At 41.5% G+C, this 20,253-nt stretch overlaps 1 protein-coding gene across 1 annotated transcript in view; it reads right to left on the reverse strand.

The window, feature by feature from the left end:
- Positions 1–20,253, reverse strand: part of UBE2J1 (ubiquitin conjugating enzyme E2 J1) — a 55,894-nt gene that overhangs the window by 14,387 nt on the left and 21,254 nt on the right. Inside the window, exons 4-6 of the mRNA XM_045011547.1 lie at positions 18,349–18,433; positions 14,751–14,856; positions 3,768–3,897 (exon numbers count right to left, since the gene is read on the reverse strand). Of these exons, the coding sequence (XP_044867482.1) occupies positions 3,768–3,897; positions 14,751–14,856; positions 18,349–18,433 (321 nt within the window). The remainder of the gene's footprint in view (positions 1–3,767; positions 3,898–14,750; positions 14,857–18,348; positions 18,434–20,253) is intronic.

Consider the following 20,253-nt stretch of genomic DNA (forward strand, 5'->3'; position numbering starts at 1 on the left):
GTTATAATATAATATAATGTGGTTTATTTGATCTATTATGGAGCATCTGTTTCAACATTTACAGCATATGAGATTTACTGAATCCTTATCAATAGACATGCAAATTGTGTTTAAGCTATATACAATGTTTCTGGAATTTGTTGAGGTGTTGCAATTCTGAATAATTTTCTGAATAATAAAAAACCTGCAGACACATTTCAGATTTAATTTTACTTGCTTGTATATAATGGTGGACGTTAACATCCAAAATGGGTATAAGATAAAGAACAAAACTAGGAGCATCCTTCAGAGGAGAAAAAAAGTTACCTCAAATAAATGCCAAACATTTTGTAAAAGTTATATTTCTTACATAGTCTCACTAACTTTGACAACACTTTGGGGAATCCTTATGAAAGCACTGATTGTCTGAGAGTATTTTTTCTAATGTATTACATATATAAAGGCTTTCCTTTAACATTAGGCCTTCATGCTTTCTACTGCCACATTTTTTTCTTGAAAAAGCTGAATTGGACCAAAGCAGAAGTCAACACTCTACGTCTTGTTTCTGTCTGTTACCACAACCAACCATGATGGAACCAACAGCAAACAGCTGGCTATTCAAACTATAAAAGCACAAAAAAATGTCTTTAGGGGGCTCATATCTGGAATGGAAATTCTTCAGGGATGTTATCCTAGCTTAGAGGAACCCCAAACAATACCTCATTTCATAAAGACATAAGAAATATTACATTTCAACATCTTAAGAATATTAAACTGTTTATTTTCTACACTATTGGAATCCAATATCTTGTGAGGTGTTGAATGCTTTACAACCTAATTGATACTAATGAGAACGAGAAGCATTCAGCACATTACAGGCTTAGGCCCTTAATTTTGAGTGCAAAAGGGATAAGAGAATGTCAAAACATTAACTGTTTCTTAGCATCTCTAAAATGTCTAACATTGAGAAGTGCTAAATGTTTAACAGTGTTCTCACTTTGAAGATTCAAGAGAAAGTGACACATCTTAATGGTGACTTGTAATGGGGTCATAGCAGAGGGGAAAAAGTAGCATTTTTCTCCTGAGCTGAACACTTTACCAATGGCACACAACTATGAGTAAAAACAGCTGGTCTGAATCAATTTAACTCACAGCATGCAGTGTAGATAAAGTGCTTTGGTAGAGAGGTGCAATGCTACACTTCCCACACCCTAAGTCTGAATCTCAAGCTAGTGAATTTGCTTTCTCCAATTTTATTAAATACATATGTTTTAATGAAAATATAAGTAGTAGCATTAAAAAGTAGAAGCAAGAGATTAGGAACCAATAAGTTGTGTAAATAACAAGAGCTTATCTCCTGACATTTTAATGTCACTCTTTTCTCTTCTATGCTCTTGGTTCCCTTGTGTTGGTCATGCCTTGCTGTTCTGTCTGATACTACAAGGTCCAGGAACACCTAACATTTCAGGTGATCTAGAAATTGTTCCTATTATTTTTAAAATTGAAATTAATCTTTAGATCAATTCACTGATTGTCTGATCAGTGTATTCTATTCCCTTCACATTTAGATAGGCTGGCTTTTTGTAACTCAGTTATATCAAATATACTACTTGTTCAAATGTAGGTCAACACAACAATAGCATGTTATACTGTGCACTACACAGAAACATAGCTTGGACATAGGACTTTACAGAAGACTGAAGCTTTTCCTGAGAAGCGTATAGCAACAGTTCTTTCTTATTCCAAATGCTAACATGGAATACATCCATTATTAGAAATTCCAATGGTTCTTACACCCCTCAATGGTAATTCCCACAATTATTGTGTGTGTACCAAAAGAGCAGTTTGTATTAGACAAATGTTAATAAGAAAAACTGACCTGGTGCTGTGAGCCTATCAAGTCAGAAAACTGGAAGTCAGAAGGTATGCCATGGCTTTGGGAAAATCACTTAAAGGCAATAGGCATAGTAGAAAAAACTGGAACTGTGCCCTTTTTTGCTTCTGATGTGTGAATGCAATCTGAAAGGGTTTGAGGAGGCTTGTGCTATACATTAGAAATTCAGGTGTTGCTAACCCATTTTTTTCTAGAAGTGTATAGACCCCTAGTTCTGTAGTAGGTTTATGATGACCTAGAGAGGAAGAATAGTCCGGTGGCTGGGCTGCTACCCTGGAACTCAGGAGACCTGGGTTCAATTCCCTTCTCTACCCTATGTGACTTTGAACAAGTCACTTAGTATCTCTGTGCATCAGTCCACCATCTGTAAAATAAGGATAATAGTACTTCCCTGTGGTGTGTGGATAAATAAGTACATAAAGAGTGCTAGACACAAATACCCTGATGACTGGTGCCATGTAAGTCTGATAGGTAGGTAGATATCTTTAAAAATGTGAACCTTCATTGAGTGGGGAAGAGATTTTATTTAGGCTATGTGGTGGATTTGTTTGCTTGCTTGTTAGATTCCCATTCAACTCAACGCCCTGAGAAAAACACTTCTAAAATAGTTTTGTTAAAAGATTGTACTCCCATAACTTTTCAATTAAGAGCTCTGAAAAATATGGATTGTGAGCCAAGATCACCAGAGAATCTGTTAAATCAAAAGAGAGCAGACTTGACATTTCTAATATTTCTACTGTTAAAAACTAGTAGTATTTAACAACAAGAACAAAAACAGACATCCCACACACTTTTCAGGATTTATACATCAGAAAGAACCAAAAAGGGCACGGTCCAATATTTTACCTTTTGCAAGTCACTTAACTCTCTGTGCCTGTATTTCTCCTCCTTACCCCACCTTTGTAAAGTGTTTTGAGATCGCCATATGAAAAATATGATTACGAACAGAATCAGGCCTGATTCATATTTGGAAGGGTGACTACTAAGAAACACATAAATGCTGCAAAAATTGGTATTGGTTGTTCAGTAGGTGGCAATATTCACTTTGATTCTAGACCAAACCAATATCGTAGCCCAGTGCTAGGGGCAACTGTACTACTGGAGATACAGGGTGAAATTCTGATCACACTGAAGTCAACGGGTAGTCTTTTGTATAAGATGCAACACTGAGGTACATGTTTCACTACAGTTAAGAAAGCCCTGCCTCCATGTACAGCAGAGTCTTGCTCAGTGGTTCACTTTGTTAAGTTTGGTGAAAACCATATTGTGCATGCTACTTTCTAAGGATCATACTTGGCTAAACAAAAACCTGATTTCACTGGACCACTCAAAAGGCACTTCCTGCTAAGAGCCCTATCCACACTAGACTCCAATTTTCTACATTCAGTCTCTTCAGCTGTGCAGCTTGTGGAGAAAAAAGTTAGCAATTTTTTTTTACATAACGAAAAGAGCATATGTTTGACTCTCTTAATATACAAAAATATCATCAGAACTGTGTTTGTCTAAACTTCTCAAAAGTATTTATGTTTGGGAAAACACTAAACTAAGCTTGGAAAATTTCATCAAGCTATTAGTAATTGAAAACAGGGAGTTAGAATGGACATGTTTAGGCAACCTTTACTATCACCTTTGTTACCACTGTCACTGAACCATAGTCGGTGCTTGTTTGGACAACACATCAGTTTGCATCTCCCCAGAAACCAACCGTGGGAAGTGTCTGTTTTCCCACAGCCTACACTGAAATCAAGTCTCCTGCACAGCAGTACAATGCAGTGCTGTTGTGTTACAATGTAAGCATTTTCTCAATGTTTTTGTTTCTTCATAGCAATACCACACTTGCAGTTTCCTCAAATTAAGCGAACAAAGAAAGAAAAATTACAAATAGTCAGTCTACCTTGAAGCTAATTTGTCTGGCAAGTTCCTTGGCCTCTTCGTCAGCCTGGCTTGAAGCACTTCCTGATGTTAATGGTAACAGACTTATCTTCATTGCTGAGCCACATATCTCACAGCAGAAATCCTGTGACCTGATAAATAAAATAGTTTTAAATGGACATTTTCTTGTTTTAAACAATGTTCTTCATGAAAAATAAGAAATACTAACAAGACAACCTACCAAAGCACTTGAGGTGCCAGAATTAGCATAAACAGTTAAAAAATAAAAGTATGCTATCCATCTGTAGCAACGATCATTGGCTGCAGTGTTGAAAAATCTGGGCTTGGAATTCTATATACTCTTTCCTAGAGTTAATTTATGGAAAATATTTACTCCCAGTTTTTATAATATTTCTGTGACCTCTTATTATATTAAAGATATTACCAACATTATTAATGGCTGTTTTATCGCTGTTATAAATTAATTATCAGAACCAGCAAGACATATAATGCAAAAAGCCATGGTATTGCAACAACATAGAAACTTTATACCCACTAAATCCAGACTTAAGGTTCCTATCGCAGCGTTGACTCTATTACATTACACATGTATTTTATGATGGGGTCTTTCATTATGTGATGCTAATAGTAGACTTTCAATGACAGGCTTCTGCATGCGCGCGCACACACAAACACACACAAAATCCCCAAAATAGCCCTCATTTAGGTATAACCAAGATTTTGGTTTTTAAATTAACCCTTTGCATCCTCCCAGTTAGACCAAAAATATTGACTGCTGTTCTTTGAGTATGGTTTTTCAACCAGTAGCGCATCCACTGTATAATTACTTTGTTTAGACTGTTTCCCTAGTTTCCTTATGAAAATGTAATGTGGGACTGTATCAAAAACTTTACTAAAATCAGAACATGTCAGGTCTACAGCTTCCCCCTATGCACTAGGGACCAATAACCCTGTCAAAGAAGGCAATTAGGTTGGTCTGGCATGATTTTTTTCTTGACAAATCCATGTTGGCTATTCTTATTACACTATTATCCTCTAGGTGCTTACAAATTGTTTAATAATTTACTCTTAGACTTTCAGGCCAGCAGGGACCATCATGATCAGTAGTCTGACCACTGGCACATTGCAGACCACAGAAACTCGCCCACCCACTCCTATAATAGATCTATCACCTCTGGCTGAGTTACTGAACAACTCAAATCATGTTTTAAAAACTTCAGGTTACAGAGAATCCACCATTTACTCCAGTCCAGTGGTTCCCAAACTTGTTCCGCCGCTTGTGCAGGGAAAGCCCCTGGCAGGCCGGGCTGGTTTGTTTACCTGCCGCGTCCGCAGGTTCGGCTGATCACGGCTCCCAGTGGCTGCGGTTCGCTGCTCCAGGCCAATGGGAGCTGCTGGAAGCGGCGCGGGCTGAGGGATGTACTGGCTGCCGCTTCCAGCAGCTCCCATTGGCCTGGAGCAGCGAACCGCAGCCACCGGGAGCCGCGATCAGCCAAACCTGCAGACACGGCAGGTAAACAAATTGGAAACAGTCTTTGTTTAATCCTGAGCTGATGGTGTCAAATTTGCAGATGAACTGAAGCTCAGCAGTTTCTCTTTGGAGTCTGGTCCTGAAGTTTTTTTTGCTGCAGGATGGCTTGCATAATGGAAGACTGTGAATGGCTAGCTAACTACAAAAGCAGTTTCTCCTCCCTTGGTGTTCACACCTCAACTGCTAGAAGAGCCACCGGGAGCCGCGATCAGCCGAACCTCCCTGATTGAACTGACCTCGTTATCTCTAGCCTGATTCTTGCTTGCATATTTATACCTGCCTCTGGAAATTTCCGCTACATGCATCCGACGAAGTGGGTATTCACCCACGAAAGCTCATGCTCCAATACGTTTGTTAGTCTATAGGGTGACACAGGACTCTTTGCTGCTTTTACAGCTCCAGACTAACACGGCTATCCCTCTGATACTGGGGTTCATTGTAAGACAACAATATGATGCAAGTGAGAAAAATCATTCTGGGATGTATTAACAAGAGTGTTGTGTGCAAGACACAAGAGAGAACTGTTCAACTCTACTCTACTCAACACTGGTGAGTACTCCAGCTGGCACTGTTTCTAGTTCTAGGTGTCACACTTTATGAAAAATGTGAACAAATTGGACAGAGTCCAGATGAGAGCAACAAAAATGATAAAAGTTTAGAAAACCTGACCCATGAGGAAAGATTAAAAAAACTGGGCATGTTTAGTCTTGAGAAAAGATGACTTGGGGGATGCTGAGCCTGATAACAGTTTTCACATATATTAAAGGCTGTTATATAACAGATAGTGATCAATTGCTCTCTATGTCCACAGAAGGTAGGACAAGTAGTAATGGGCTTAATCTGTAACACAGGAAATTTAGGTTAGATATTAAGAAAAACTTTTAACTACAAGTATAGTTAAGTACCATAACAGGTTACCAAGAGAAGCTGTGGAACACCCCACATTGGAGGATTTTAACAACAGGTTAGAAAACACTTGTCAGCAATGGTCTAGCTATACTCCATCCTGCCTCAGTGCCGGAGGATGGACTAGATGACCGCTTAATGTCATTTGCAGATCTACATTTCTATGATTCTATCATACTATAGACAGGGGATAGGCAACCTACGGCACGTGTGCCAAAGGTGGCACACAAACTGATTTTCAGTGGCACTCACACTGCCCGCGTCCTGGCCACCGGTCTGGGGGCCTTTGCATTTTAATTTAAGTTTAAATGAAGCTTCTTAAACATTTTAAAAACCTTATTTACTTTACATACAACAATCATTTAGTTATATATTATAGACTTATAGAAAGAGACCTTCTAAAAATGTTAAAATGTATGACTGGCACACAAAACCTTAAATTAGAGTGAATAAATGAAGACTCGGCACATCACTTCTGAAAGGTTGCCGACAGTGTCTGTTATACACGTCTCTCTCCCTCCGCCCCCCACCACAGCCACCCACGCCCATAGGTATGTTCTTGGTACTTATCCTCTTGTATCTTATATTAACTCCAGCCATCTCTTTTCCCTATCCTGCAATTTAACCTGTGGTCTAATCTAAACTATGACCGTAAAGAATGAATAACGGATGATTCCATACTTTGTCCACATGATGCTGACAGAAATATAACACTATCAAAATCATGTATTTTCTTTGACAAACATTCCTGGACTTATACAATGTGCAGGCAAAATATGACACTCTCTACAATGAGTCCCAAATAAAGCATTTGGAGTAAATGCTGGTGCAGATCATTGTGGATAACATACTTTTCTAAATGCTCTTTCCTCAGACCGGTGGCCAGGACGCGGGCAGTACTTTGCAAAAGAAGACTAAGAACCAGAAGTTTGTACAATGGGGCTAAAGAGGTGCAAAAACCTTCTGGCCAGCAAGAGCAATTAAAATCACTGGGCTCTCATAGAATCTAGAGATGGAAAAGGTCAGCTAATTTCATATTCCTACCAATGCAGACCATCAGGGGAAAAGAGGCATAAAGCAGAGAAACTTAGTATTTGTAGTCTGGTGTCACCCACAATATGCTAGACGCAGTACACACCTAAAAAAGCTACAATCTAAGGAGAAAAGCAACACATGAAGGGAGGAAAAGAGGAATATAAACAAAGTGCAAGTATACTATCTCCAACTACCTAATTACCTAATCATAATTAACTGGCTAATTTATTGCAGACATCATTGCAGAACTGGGTCTTGAGGAAGGACTTAATGGAGAATGTAGTGACTTTTTTAATCAGATGAAGTAATGTGTTCTGTGTGTAGAGGATGCCATGATAGAAGGAGCAAAGTCAAGGCTCCTTGAAAAATAAACATAGGGGTGTGATACCAAGGCCCACTGGGGGTTCACTACTCTGTATCGGCAATTCCTATCAGGCCTGACATATTCATTACACCTCACACTCTGCTGTCGTCATCTGTATCTAGAAGGAGTTATGTAAGAGATCAATGGAAAATGAGTAACTCACTGATCATTAATATTCTAGCATGATGTATGTATGGGGTGTGCACAGAGTTATGGATACATGCTAGAATTATGTTTTAAAATTTGTTTGACAAGCAATACATAATCTCACTCTGCACTAGACAAAGGAACGTGTAATTGTCTGACCAGCCTCATTATCAGACAGAGACAATGAAGGCATATTTACATAAAAGGCAAACAAAGCCATCAACCTAGTGAGTGGATGAACTATAAAAACAGGGGACCGAACTTCAAATGATAAGTAATATAATCAACTGATTGTATGCAATATTACTAACAGTAAGATTATGTCAGGGAGGTCACCGAAGTCACAGATTCCATGACTTCCACAGACCTCTGTGACACTTTCTACTTCAGCCCCAGGGCAGTGGGGCTGGAGCCGTTAGCCAGAGGCGGCCCTAGAGCCCTGAGTCACCGCAGGCAGTAAGGCCTGGTCTACACTAGGCGTTTAAACCGGTTTTAGGAGCGTAAAACCGATTTAACGCCACAACCGTCCACACTAGGAGGCACCTTATATCGATTTTAATGGCTCTTTAAACCGGTTTCTGTACTCCTTCCTAACGAGAGGAGTAACGCTAGTATCGGTATTAACATATCGGATTAGGGTTAGTGTGGACGCTGATCGACGGCATTGGCCTCCGGGAGCTATCCCACAGTGCACCAGTGACCGCTCTGGACCGCAATCTGAACTCGGATGCAGTGGTCAGGTAGACAGGAAAAGCCCCGCGAACTTTTGAATATTTCCTGTTTGCCCAGCGTGGAGCTCCGATCAGCACGGGTGGCGATGCAGTCCGAAATCAAAATAAAAAAAGAACTCCAGCACGGACCATGCGGATGTGATCGCTGTAAGGGCAGGCAAATCCGTTCTATCAGCGCTCCGTTACAGAAGATGAAATTCAGAATCCTTTTTTAAAAATCTCCAGACAGACGCCATAGCAGGGACTCAGCGCACTGCAGCGTGACAAGCGTAACGGAAAGCCAAAGAATCAAATGGACGCTCATGGACTGGAGGACTGAAGCTATCCCACAGTTCCTGCAGCCTCCGAAAAGTATTTGCATTCTTGGCTGAGCTCCAAATGCTTCTAGGGTCAAACACAGTGTCCGCGGTGGGTCAGGGCATAGCTTGGCAATCTACTCACCCCCCCCACACACCCCCAGAAGCGAAAGGGAAAACAATCCTCTGACTCTTTTACATGTCACCCTATCTTTACTGAATGCTGCAGAAAGACACGATGCTGCAGCCGTCAACACCAACATCATCACTCCCCCCCTGCCATGGGTGGCTGATGGTACAAAAGGACTGGTAACCGTCCTCGTCATCAGCCTATTGGCACATGGGGCAGTAACCATGCTGACTAGCATCCGTCAGGTCGATCAAGGGCGCCTGGCCCTAATTTTTTCTGGTGGTGGATGGTGCAATATGTCTGGTAACCATCGTCATCATAGCAACAGGGGGCTGAGCTCCATCAGCCCCCACCCTTCATGTGTAAAGAAAAGATTCAGTTGCCCCTGGACTAGCAGAGGGATGCTGGGCTTCTCTCCTACACACTGCATAATGTCCTGTCTGGACTATCATAGCAGCTGGAGGCTGCCTTCTACTCATTTCTCACTAACAAGTCACCATGTCTTATTCCTGCATTCTTTATTACTTCATCACACAAGTGTGGGGACAATGGTATGGTAGCCCAGGAAGGCTGGGGTAAGAACGGAATGAACAGGTGGGGTTGTTACAGGAGCACCCCCTGTGAATAGCATACAGATCATAATTTCTGCAGGATCGGACACAGAGCAGCTGTGCTCTCTGGTTCTATGATACAGTGGTTATCTAGTACACTTGCCTATATTCTAGGCAGGACTGATTCTATTTTTAGATACCAAAAAGGAGGGATTGACTCAGGGAGTCATTCCCAATTTTGGCGTTTGCGCCCCTGGCTAAGAGCAGCCAGGGGCACTTATGACAGCAGCAAATGGTACAAAAGGACTGGTAGCCATGATCATCTTAGTTCCAATTTATGGAAGGGTTTGGATGGTGCAATATGGCTGGTAACCATCTCTGCTGTCATGCAAAAGCAAAAGCATGCTTCTGTGTAGCGCTGCTGAATCGCCTCTGTGAGCGGCATCTAGTACACATACGGTGAGAGTCACAAAAGGCAAAACAAGCTCCATGATTGCCATGCTATGGCATCTGCCAGGGCAATCCAGGGGAAAAAGGCGCGAAATGCTTGTCTGCCGTTGCTTTCCCAGAGGAAGGAGTGACTAACGACATTTACCCAGAACCACCCGCGACAATGATTTTTGCCCCATCAGGCACTGGGATCTCAACCCGGAAGTTCCAAGGGGCGGCGGGGGAGGCTGCGGGAACTATGGGATAGCTAGGGAATAGCTACCCACAGTGCAACGCTCCAGAAGCCGACGCTAGCCTCGGACCGCGGACGCACACCGCCGAATTAATGTGCTTAGTGTGGCCGCGCGCAATCGATTTTATAAAATCTGTTTTACAAAACCGGTTTATGCAAATTCGGAATAGTCCCGTAGTGTAGACGTACCCTAAGGAGCTGCTGCAGCTCTTGGCTGCTGTAGGCAGTGGAGGGACCCGGAGCTCCAAGCTGCCAGCTTCGCAGATCACAGCCACTACAGGCGACCAGGGGCGGAGCACTGAGCCACCACTGGCAGCGGGGGGACCCCGGGCAGCAGGGGACCCCACAGCTCCCTGCCACCGGCCCCGCAGCTCCGACGGGGAGCCCAGAGCTGTCAGCCACAGTGGTGGCAGGTGCTGGATCCCCTCCCCGATTTCACCTCCTGCAGCCAGGTTTAGGCTCTCATCCCAATTTTTTTTAGTAAAAGTCAGGGACAGGTCACAGATTTCTGTGAATTTTTGTTTATGGCCCCATGACCTGTCCCTGACTTTTACTAAAAATAACCATGACAAAATCTTAACCTTAAATATTACTGTATTATAAAAAAGTGTATCAAGCAAGGTCTTTTATGAAAGCTAATGACATGCTGGTGATTAATATCACTGTGAAATGTATGTATTAACATTATAGTAGGAAACATGGATACTCACTAATATTATGGTTTAAAGTCTGACTAAAGGAAGAGAAACAGGTTTTCTCCCACACACAGGAGGGAAGGCTATCTACCTGTCTCCAATAAAATTAAGCAAGGTGTGACCAAAATCAATGGAAGCCCCATTTACATACGACTCAGCAATGGGATAGGAAGTCCACAGGAAAGGAAGAACAGCATAAGGCCATCCTGAGTCGGGGATGAAACAGTGAGTTTGGGAAGACATAAGGAGAGAGAAGATGCCATCTTGGCATCCATCACTGGACAGACATAAGAGGCCACAGCTCTTGCAAGCTGAGAAAGAAGGGTCATTCAGCCAAGGTGGCTGAAATCTCTGGGTGCTGAATATAGGTGAAAAACCTGCTTAGGCAAAGATCTTTCACCTAAGATGACAAGAGAAACCAGCACCTTGTACTTCTGTGGAAGGTCCTGACTGAGAAAAAGACAGTCATGGCAGGAAAGAAAAAACGGTAAGAAATCCACCCTGAACCAAGGCAATAGTTTATTGAGTTAAGTCTTAGCCACTAGAGAGTATTTTACTATCATTTGCTTGTAACCATTTTGTCTTTATCCCTTGTACTTGAACTCACTTCGAACCTTTCTTTTTGTTAATAAACTTGTTTTACTTTTAATCTAAACCAAGCCAGTGCTGTGTTTGAATTGAAGTGACCTTTAACCCCAGTTAAGGCAACAAGTTGCTGTGCTTTTTTGTCTCTTTAAAGAACCAGAGGACCATATTACTCTGAATGTTCCAGGAGAGCTGCCCATTTCAGGGCTGATGGTTTTGGGGAAATTTGGGACTGGGAGGGTGTTGGGGGTCACCCTGCAAGTAGAAACGTAGGCTGGTGGAGACCAAGGTGGGGCTGTTGTGTTGCAGGCAGACTGCTGAGGTCAGAGTGCTGAACCAGGGCTGCATGCTTGTCTGCTGGCAGTTGGTGCCTGAGCTGTGAACCACAGCAGCAGAGCATTTAAGGCACCCAGGGCTACGGAGCAGGCAGTGACATTGCACCCCAGAGACAGGGTGTGTGCGGAATCCAGGCTGGCATCACTGACAGAGTAGGGAGCAATGTGGTAAGAGAAAAGACAGATAAATAGAGTTGTTAAGGGTCTTGAAGGTGAGAAAAGGAATCTTGAAACTGATGTGGTAGTAATGAGGAAGACTGTTAATGGATTCAAAAAGATTGAGGGCAATATGATCAGAGGAATAGACAAGGAAGATCATGTAAGCAGATATGTTTAGAATGGTCTGAAGAGAGGCAACGTGGGTATTTCTTTAATGCAACAGAGTATCAGATGCCACAACATTCAACATCCTTGTTGAAATAAAAGGTAAACAGATCCAGACTGTCCCCCACACATCAACTGGCTGAACACTTTACTAACTGTGCTCCCAAATCTATATGATGGATTATCTGATGGATGATCCAGTCATAGTGAGGTTGACATAGCTTCTCAAGCAAGTTGCTTTGATTGATGACAGATGTTAGAATCACGGACTCTGAGTCACAAGAGGACCTGCAGTTCCTGGGTGCCTTATTTTGATAAGCTATCCTTTAGAATTCTCCATTCTTATTAATCTTGTATTTGTTGACATGCTGTCTTCGAAATGAAGCTGAGCTTTCCACACTTCCTTCATGTCAAGGCAGTGATATACTGACCCACTTTATTCCTTCACTACCTTCTTGCCGCCAAGATGGACTCTCAAAACTATTAGCAAGTGGAATTTGTTGTGATCCCTGTGCACCTCAGGTGTGTTACGGTAATAAATCTCTAAGCACCAGCCTTTTGTCCAATGCTGAGTCCTTACTTCAAAAACTACTCTACTGAATCAATCCTTTGGAATGGGCAGGCAGATGTGGTGTAATCTAGGATATTTCACATTGTTCATTCAACCACACTGCCCAAAGTGTTGTCACATCTGAACTCATAACATTAATGAAAGTCTTATTTAAGAGTAAGGCTGCAACACTGAGGAAGCCAAATACCAAAAGACCACGGTCTACTTTCTTGAAGGACTTTCATTAAATGAATTTCTGGTCAGAAATACTGCTCTGCATATCCTGTAAATTCATCCATAGAGCTCTAGCCATGTAAGATATCAAACACCTACATATAAGCTATTGTTAAGCACTTTGCAAATACATCTAAAGCATCTCTTTTTGCTAATACCTTTCTTAGAGATTACATTTTCCTTCAGAAGGAAGTCCTAAAGAGCATTAACAGATCAGCCTTCAATTGGGCCACACAACTCCAGACTTTGCGCACTTAGCATCTTTCTGAACAGTAGCTGAAACATTTTTTTTCAATGCTAGGTAGAACACATACATTGTCTTCATCCCTTCTAGAAATGGAAATTCACATCAACCTTCAATTACGACGTTTGGTCTTTTGGCTGGATATGCCCCACTAAATCTTCTGAATGGCAAGGTGTAGCAGGGTGGACCCTGCTCCTGCTGGAAGGGGTTTAAAAAGTGGCCTGACAGGGCTTGAGAGCAGTGGCTCTCAAGGCTGAGCTGATCAGGGAAGTGGCTGCAGCTGGGGGCCACGCCCCAAACAGAGCAACAGGGCCTTATAACAAGGCAGGGAAGCCAGAAGCCAGACAGTCTCTCTCTGGCTATAGAGGGAGACGGGCCTGGCTGCTTAGGAGCTTGAGATTGGATACCTGAGTGCAGCAGGGCTGGGGAAGGCTGAGGAGCTGGGAAGCTCCAGCCTAGAGAGCCCCAGGCTGCGGCCTAGCAGTGGGCCAATAGGTACTGTGGGTTGCAGAGGGCAACCTAGGGGTAGGCCAAAGCAGCAGCTCCAAACCCTCCTTGCCAGGGATGAGTTGGCCGAGACTGCAGTCTGCCCCAGAGTGTGGGGCTAGACAATGACTGGCAGTAGCCAAATACTGAGGCAAGGTGGGGATAGAGGGTGAGGGTTCCCTAAGGAGGGGAGACCCAGAGAGATGGGGGTTACTGCTAGGGGGCAGTACCCCATGTAAAAGGGCACCGGGTCCAGGGAGGGACACGGGGGACCTAAGAACAGGTGGATCACCAGCCTGCAGAGGGTGCTCCAGGGCTGGACTGGCCTAACTTTGGAGAGCAACCAGTAGGAGGCGCCGCAGGGGTGAGTCGACCCGTTTACACAAGGCATGGAAGAGAATAAGGGGTTGTTGTTTAAGAGACACTGCTGCTAAGGAGAAAACTTGTCACCAACAAATTTATATTACTACCTGCTTCTAAGAGCTATATTTATTATTCAAGTCCTACTATGACACAAAGATAGTAACTCCGCAGAACCATTTCACCTTTGAGGTAACAAGACAATTAAGATTTTCCCTTCATTGGAACGGGAATTTCAAAAAAGGTCCAGTTAAGAAGCTCTAACGGTGAGCAAGGGATCTTGCCTTGATATGCAAAATGAAGATCCATTGATCCACTTCCTTAATTCTGCAATTAGACCTCTGAGACCAGTCACTGGTCCTGAAAACTCTCACTTTCATTTTATTTCTCTTTTTATTAGGATGAAATCGGTTTGGCAAAACATTCTGTTGGGCTGAAGTGACAAATGTACAGATGGCATTAGCACTCCTACCATTTTCTCATAGATGTTACATGATAAAGTGTGCAAAAAGAAAGTCTTTACAGACATAAAAAATTTAAAGGGAATTGATGTTGAAGGCAAAACAAACTTGGGCAAAGAAACAAGACCAGAATGTAGTCACATTGATACAAGCATACTGTTTGCATTGAAGAAATAAATTAACAATAATAATCCCGATATATAGTTGCTTATTTCCAATTGACTGACAATCCTAGAAGTGATTATCCAGATCAGAGGAAAGGGAATCCCCTTTCCTTCAGATCTCCAACAATTTTTAATATAAAAATCATAGATGTTAAAAAAAAAATAAGACTTACTTCTTGGCAAGTGCTCTTCTTTCCTCAGGTGTGTAGTCTAGGGATCCTATGGCTCCCTCTCCTTTGGTTGGCATAAAACCAATAATGGCTAGTAAAGCTGTTCTTACTGAAATTGGGGGGAAAAAAAAGAGTCAAATTAAGTTTTTCCCAGAATTGTTACTTAATTGAGTCTAGACTTTGTGGAGAAAAAAAAAAAGTAATGAGTTTTGCCTATAAAGATTCTATTCTGTCTGAAGAGAATTTCTTGTAATCACACCAAAACCAATAAAAATAGTGTACAAAAAATAAGGAGAACACAAGAAAAATACCTTTTCTTTTATGGCAAGGAATCACAGATGGAAGGATTATGTAAGGGGAGATGGTGAAATGATGGCTGATGGAAGGGGGCAGAGGATAAAGACTGAAAAGGAAGGCTAAGACCCATAGAAATAATGGATCAAAATGAACAGCTGAGTTCAAAACAAGGAGGGAGGAAACAGGGTGGAAAAGGACCATAATAAGGAGATTAAATTGGCATGGCCTACGTACAGTTATTTGCTAAATTTGGGCCTTAGATTGTCAGCACACCGGGACAAGGACTAGTTTTTCTGTGTGTCTGCAATGAACATAACATACCTGTCATGTGTACATGTTTCTTCTTTTGATTTATTACAATTGTTTATTATATATAATAAAACAATGCCTATATGAAAATTTAAGGCACCATAACAGTAATTAAATAAATAGGCAATCACAGAAGTGTTACCCAGTTGGATAATACCTAAGAAAATTAACATACAAACCCACAGATAATAAATACCACAGCAGCATATATACTGCCCACAAAAGCCCTCAACAATTGCTGAAAAAAGTTTAAAAGCTATTAAGCAGAGACTGAAAAATTGTTCTGCTAATAAAACCCCTGAGATTCTGCAACCTCAAAATGTTCATAGCTGTAATTCTGCTTCAGCAGAACATGCTGATTCATGCACAATTCTATGAGCCCTGGTTTTCCACAATACTCTGGTCATAGAATTTAATCCTTTCAGCATATTTAAGTGTGCAATTTATAGCCAGGGTAGGGACAAATGATTGTTTTTATGCCATATTGTTAAACAGTGACAGATGGGGCAGAGGGGAACATAAAAAGATGGGGCCTTCTGCAATGCATCCTGCTGCATGATTCCTCCTCTTCCCACTTCAGGGAAAGGTATAAGTAGTATATTGCAGAGAGACTTACAAAAAGCAAAAACTATTCAGTCATTTTAAACTCAGGGTCTTGGAGCCTCCCCTCTCCTTATAGCGTTCATTTAGTACAGAGTGCCATGTCAGAATTACAAACCATGTTACTCAGTTGACCACACACTACTCGTAGAATCATAGAAGATTAGGGTTGGAAGAGACCTCAGGAGGTCATCTAGTCGAACCCCCTGCTCAAAGCAGGACCAATCCCAACTAAATAGTCCCAGACAGGGCGTTGTCAAGCCGAGCCTTAAAAACCTCTAAGGATGGAGATTCCACCACCTACCTAGGTAACCCATTCCAGTGCTTCACCACCCTCCTAGTGACATAGTTTTTCCTAATATCCAACCTAGATTGCTATTCAAGCTGATTCAGAATGAAAACAAAGTGACCAGACTAGGAAGTAAAATAGGATTCAAAGCATTTTTCATAACTATAAATTTAAAACAATACTCAAAATGTTTTATATACACAGTCTTGTAAAATTCTACTTGCTTGTTTACCCGGGGCAAATAAATATCAATAGTTCACCATACTTCTCTTGATTTCCCAGCCCCTTGAGCCCATCTGTATTCCATTGTCTCTTCCAAGTCCTCCCTATAGCTCCCTCTCACACCAATTCACATCCCTTCACTGATCTCAAACATACCACCTTACCTTTCCCCTTCCTGGGTACCCCATCTTTTTTCTCCCTTGAGATCAGCCCCCTTTACTCTCTCCCTATGAGACTTCTTCTCCTATGGTGCTTCTTGTTTTCCCACTCTTCTCACAAGACTGAGGAAGGGTGCTGCTGAGGGTGGGTGGGAGGCCAGGTTCCACCTTCCAGTATGCCGCAGTTGCTGCTCAGGTTGAGGGGAGACAGCCTTCCTACTTCTGTCTGCTTTGGCTCAGCAGAGGAACCATTTAATCTGCAGAACTCAAGGCAGCCTAGTGTCAGTGGTAGCCATAGTCCTTGCATCCACCAAAAAAAAAAAAAAAAAAAAAATGGGACTTATGATCATGGGCTACACAGGTCCCAACAGCTAGTTCCAGACAACTGTGGTGGAAACTGTGACTAACCCCTGTTGTTTATGGAAAATTATGGTGACATATTTCAACCCTAGTGATTAATTTACACCAAGGCAAGCTCTACAAATTCAGGGGCTATTTTTCCTATTCTGATTAAAAATGGAGATTAATATGGACATGTATGTGGGTCCAAAAACGGAGTTGGGGCATAGCTTTGGATTTTTCAGACCCTAAAGGCCAGCCCTGCTAACCTGAATAGAAAGTGGCATGAATGGTTAAATTAGATTGAAACAGGAGAGGAAGTGCTCACAGCACCAGCCAAGACTCCTACTTACCCTTTACCTTACCCCTGGAGAAACATACAATTAGTTGGCATTCAGCAAATAAGGTATTGTCTTGGAATTTATTTTTTTTAGTCCTGTGATCAACAGATACCGTAAGAAGATATTGATTCCATTGTCAATTCAACTAAGATTTGTTTACAAAGAAACTAAGTGACCTTAATAGAAATGAATTAAATTCAAAGTTTAGTTATCAACTTATCCAGGAAAAAAGACAACACTAAAACCATGTGCCTCTTCCCTCCATTCTACTTATTTCTCTATAAGGGACAGAAGCTCATGCTCCAATACGTCTGTTAGTCTATAAGGTGCTACAGGACTCTTTGAAGCTGAAACACTGTTATTTCCAGTGTCTCCTTAAGATCAGGAGAGTAAGTAAAAGAAGTTCTTCTGCATGTCATCAGAGATTGGCCCATATATCAAGCAATGTGCTTAAATGATATGCTGATGAGCACAGTATACAACTGAGATAAGATAATGGATAATTTCACAAAGAATATAAGAACATAAGAACGGCCGTACCGGGTCAGACCAAAGGTCCATCTAGCCCAGTATCCTGTCTACCGACAGTGGCCAATGCCAGGTGACCCAGAGGAAGTGAACCTAACAGGCAATGATCAAGTGATCTCTCTCCTGCCATCAATCTCCATCCTCTGACAAACAGAGGCTAGGGACACCATTCCTTACCCGTCCTGGCTAATAGCCATTTATGGACTTAACCACCATGAATTTATCCAGTTCTCTTTTAAATGCTGTTATAGTCCTAGCCTTCACAACCTCCTCAGGTAAGGAGTTCCACAAGTTGACTGTGCGCTGTGTGAAGAAGAACTTCCTTTTATTTGTTTTAAACCTGCTGCCTATTAATTTCATTTGGTGACCCCCTAGTTCTTGTATTATGGGAATAAGTAAATAACTTTTCCTTATCCACTTTCTCCACATATAATTTTAATATAATTCTGAAAACTAGTTTTGTTGGTGTTCAATGTTTTGCTGAAGAAGAATTACATTGAATGTTAAGTAATACTCACTACTCCATGAAGGTTGCCACGTTTCAGGGTGATGTCCTGAGATGCTTAAACAAATTTTCTTCCCTACTTCAAACCTGCCATTGGCCTTCAGGGAAGGGAGTTGGGGAAGAAAAATGAAAAAAAAAAAAAAAAGACATTCTTGAACCCAAATATTCCTTGTTAAACTAGCTTCTACCAAAAAAAACTAAGCGGTAAAAATCTTTTCAAGTAAATCTGTTTGCAAACATCATAAAACAACTGAACAAAGGACACCAATATAAAGCTAGATTAGATTTGTTGAAGCCACCCTTGCTGCTGTCTGCACAAAGCACTGAGACAATCTCTCATTTCTATCATAAGATATCTTTTAAACATAACAAATAGCAGAAATCCTCCAAAAGTGAGTTCTGTATTCCACTTTTAAGATCTGCAACATTTCATATGACAAATGAGAATAATTTCAATGATTTAAAAGCCAAGAATACTATAGACAATTTACTGGAATTGATTAACAATGGGTGATCATAATCAATTTTTTGAATCATATAAAATAATTTAGAAGTTAAGGCCACCATGATTCTGTCATGTTTTTGCCAAAACATATTTTAAGTGTTGCAAAAGGTGAAAGGTTAGCTCTTGTTATATATACAGGCAGAGCTGGTAGCACCACCTATAGTTAAGGTTGCCTGATACTTTCAATCATAAGACCCTGTTTTCAGTTGCTTATGACTTAGCCAAACATTTGCCAAATCCATGTTGGGTATTCACATGAGGCTGATTTGGAGGGGAAAGTTTCAGCTAAAACGGTTTTTTAAACAAACGGTTCAGCAGTTTCCAAGAATGAGATTAGGAAAAATACATTGTTTTGCCCGTTTTTTTTAAACAAATCTTCAGTTCAGAAACTCTAGCACCTCTCTGCTTTGGAGGGACTTAAAATTTGACACCAGGAAAGTGCTTTTTGCCATCCCAGTGAAAATTATCCAAATTTGACCAATTTATAACCCTTTGAAAAATCTCAGTTTGTACATGCTTACTAGAGGCTTGACAGAGTGTGGCAGATAAATTTTTTGATGATTCCAACTGCACTGGGCATGCTGCAGCCCAGGGTTACAGGGGCTCAGCAGGATCTTCCCTGCAATTACTCCTCCCTGCTGCTGGGGTTCGCTGTGGTATGGGGCACAGGACTGAGAGCAGTGAAACTGTCCTTCCTGCACTATGCTCCCTGTCTGAGACACAGCCAGTGTAAAGGATGAGCAGCAAATTGGAATGCAGAGTAGGTAAAGAGATTGCAGGAGCCAGAAGGTAGAGGAGAGCAGAGGAAGAGGGAAGGACCCAGTGAGTGGGGATGAATAGAAGCAGAGGCTGAAAGGGCAGGAACCAGGGGTGTACAGGAACAGAGGAGGACAGGAACAAGCTGAGGGCATAGGAACAGAAGGGTCCATAACCACTGTAGCAAGCTCCCCTTCTGAACCTGGAACTGAACTCAGGAATCCTAGCATCTAATATTCCTCTGCTGTCAACAAACAGCTGTGAAACCTACTAGAAAAGCATGTGTCTCGTCCCCTTCTAGTAGCTGGTCCACATAGAGGATAACAGCCTACTACTACTACTACTACCAGTTACTCCATTAACTCAAGTGGTAGAGATTTGTACTGTAGATCTAAAGTCCAAAACCCTGCAGACGACCCAAGTAGAGGAGTAAATATGGCTCCACTGTATATAATTTAATTATGATATAGTCTTTAATTACATGATCATGTTTTTTTCCATTCTTGTATCTTAATGCATATGCATAAGAATTCTGAATTAAGGTTGCGTAGGTAACCTTAATTCTGGTATTTCTTAAGTTTTAAGTGCTTGTCTTTGCAACTTTAATGCTTATATATATATATATATATATAAATAAATAAAAACACACACACATAC

Source organism: Mauremys mutica, chromosome 3, assembly GCF_020497125.1.
Source record: "Mauremys mutica isolate MM-2020 ecotype Southern chromosome 3, ASM2049712v1, whole genome shotgun sequence".
NCBI lineage: Eukaryota > Metazoa > Chordata > Testudines > Geoemydidae > Mauremys > Mauremys mutica.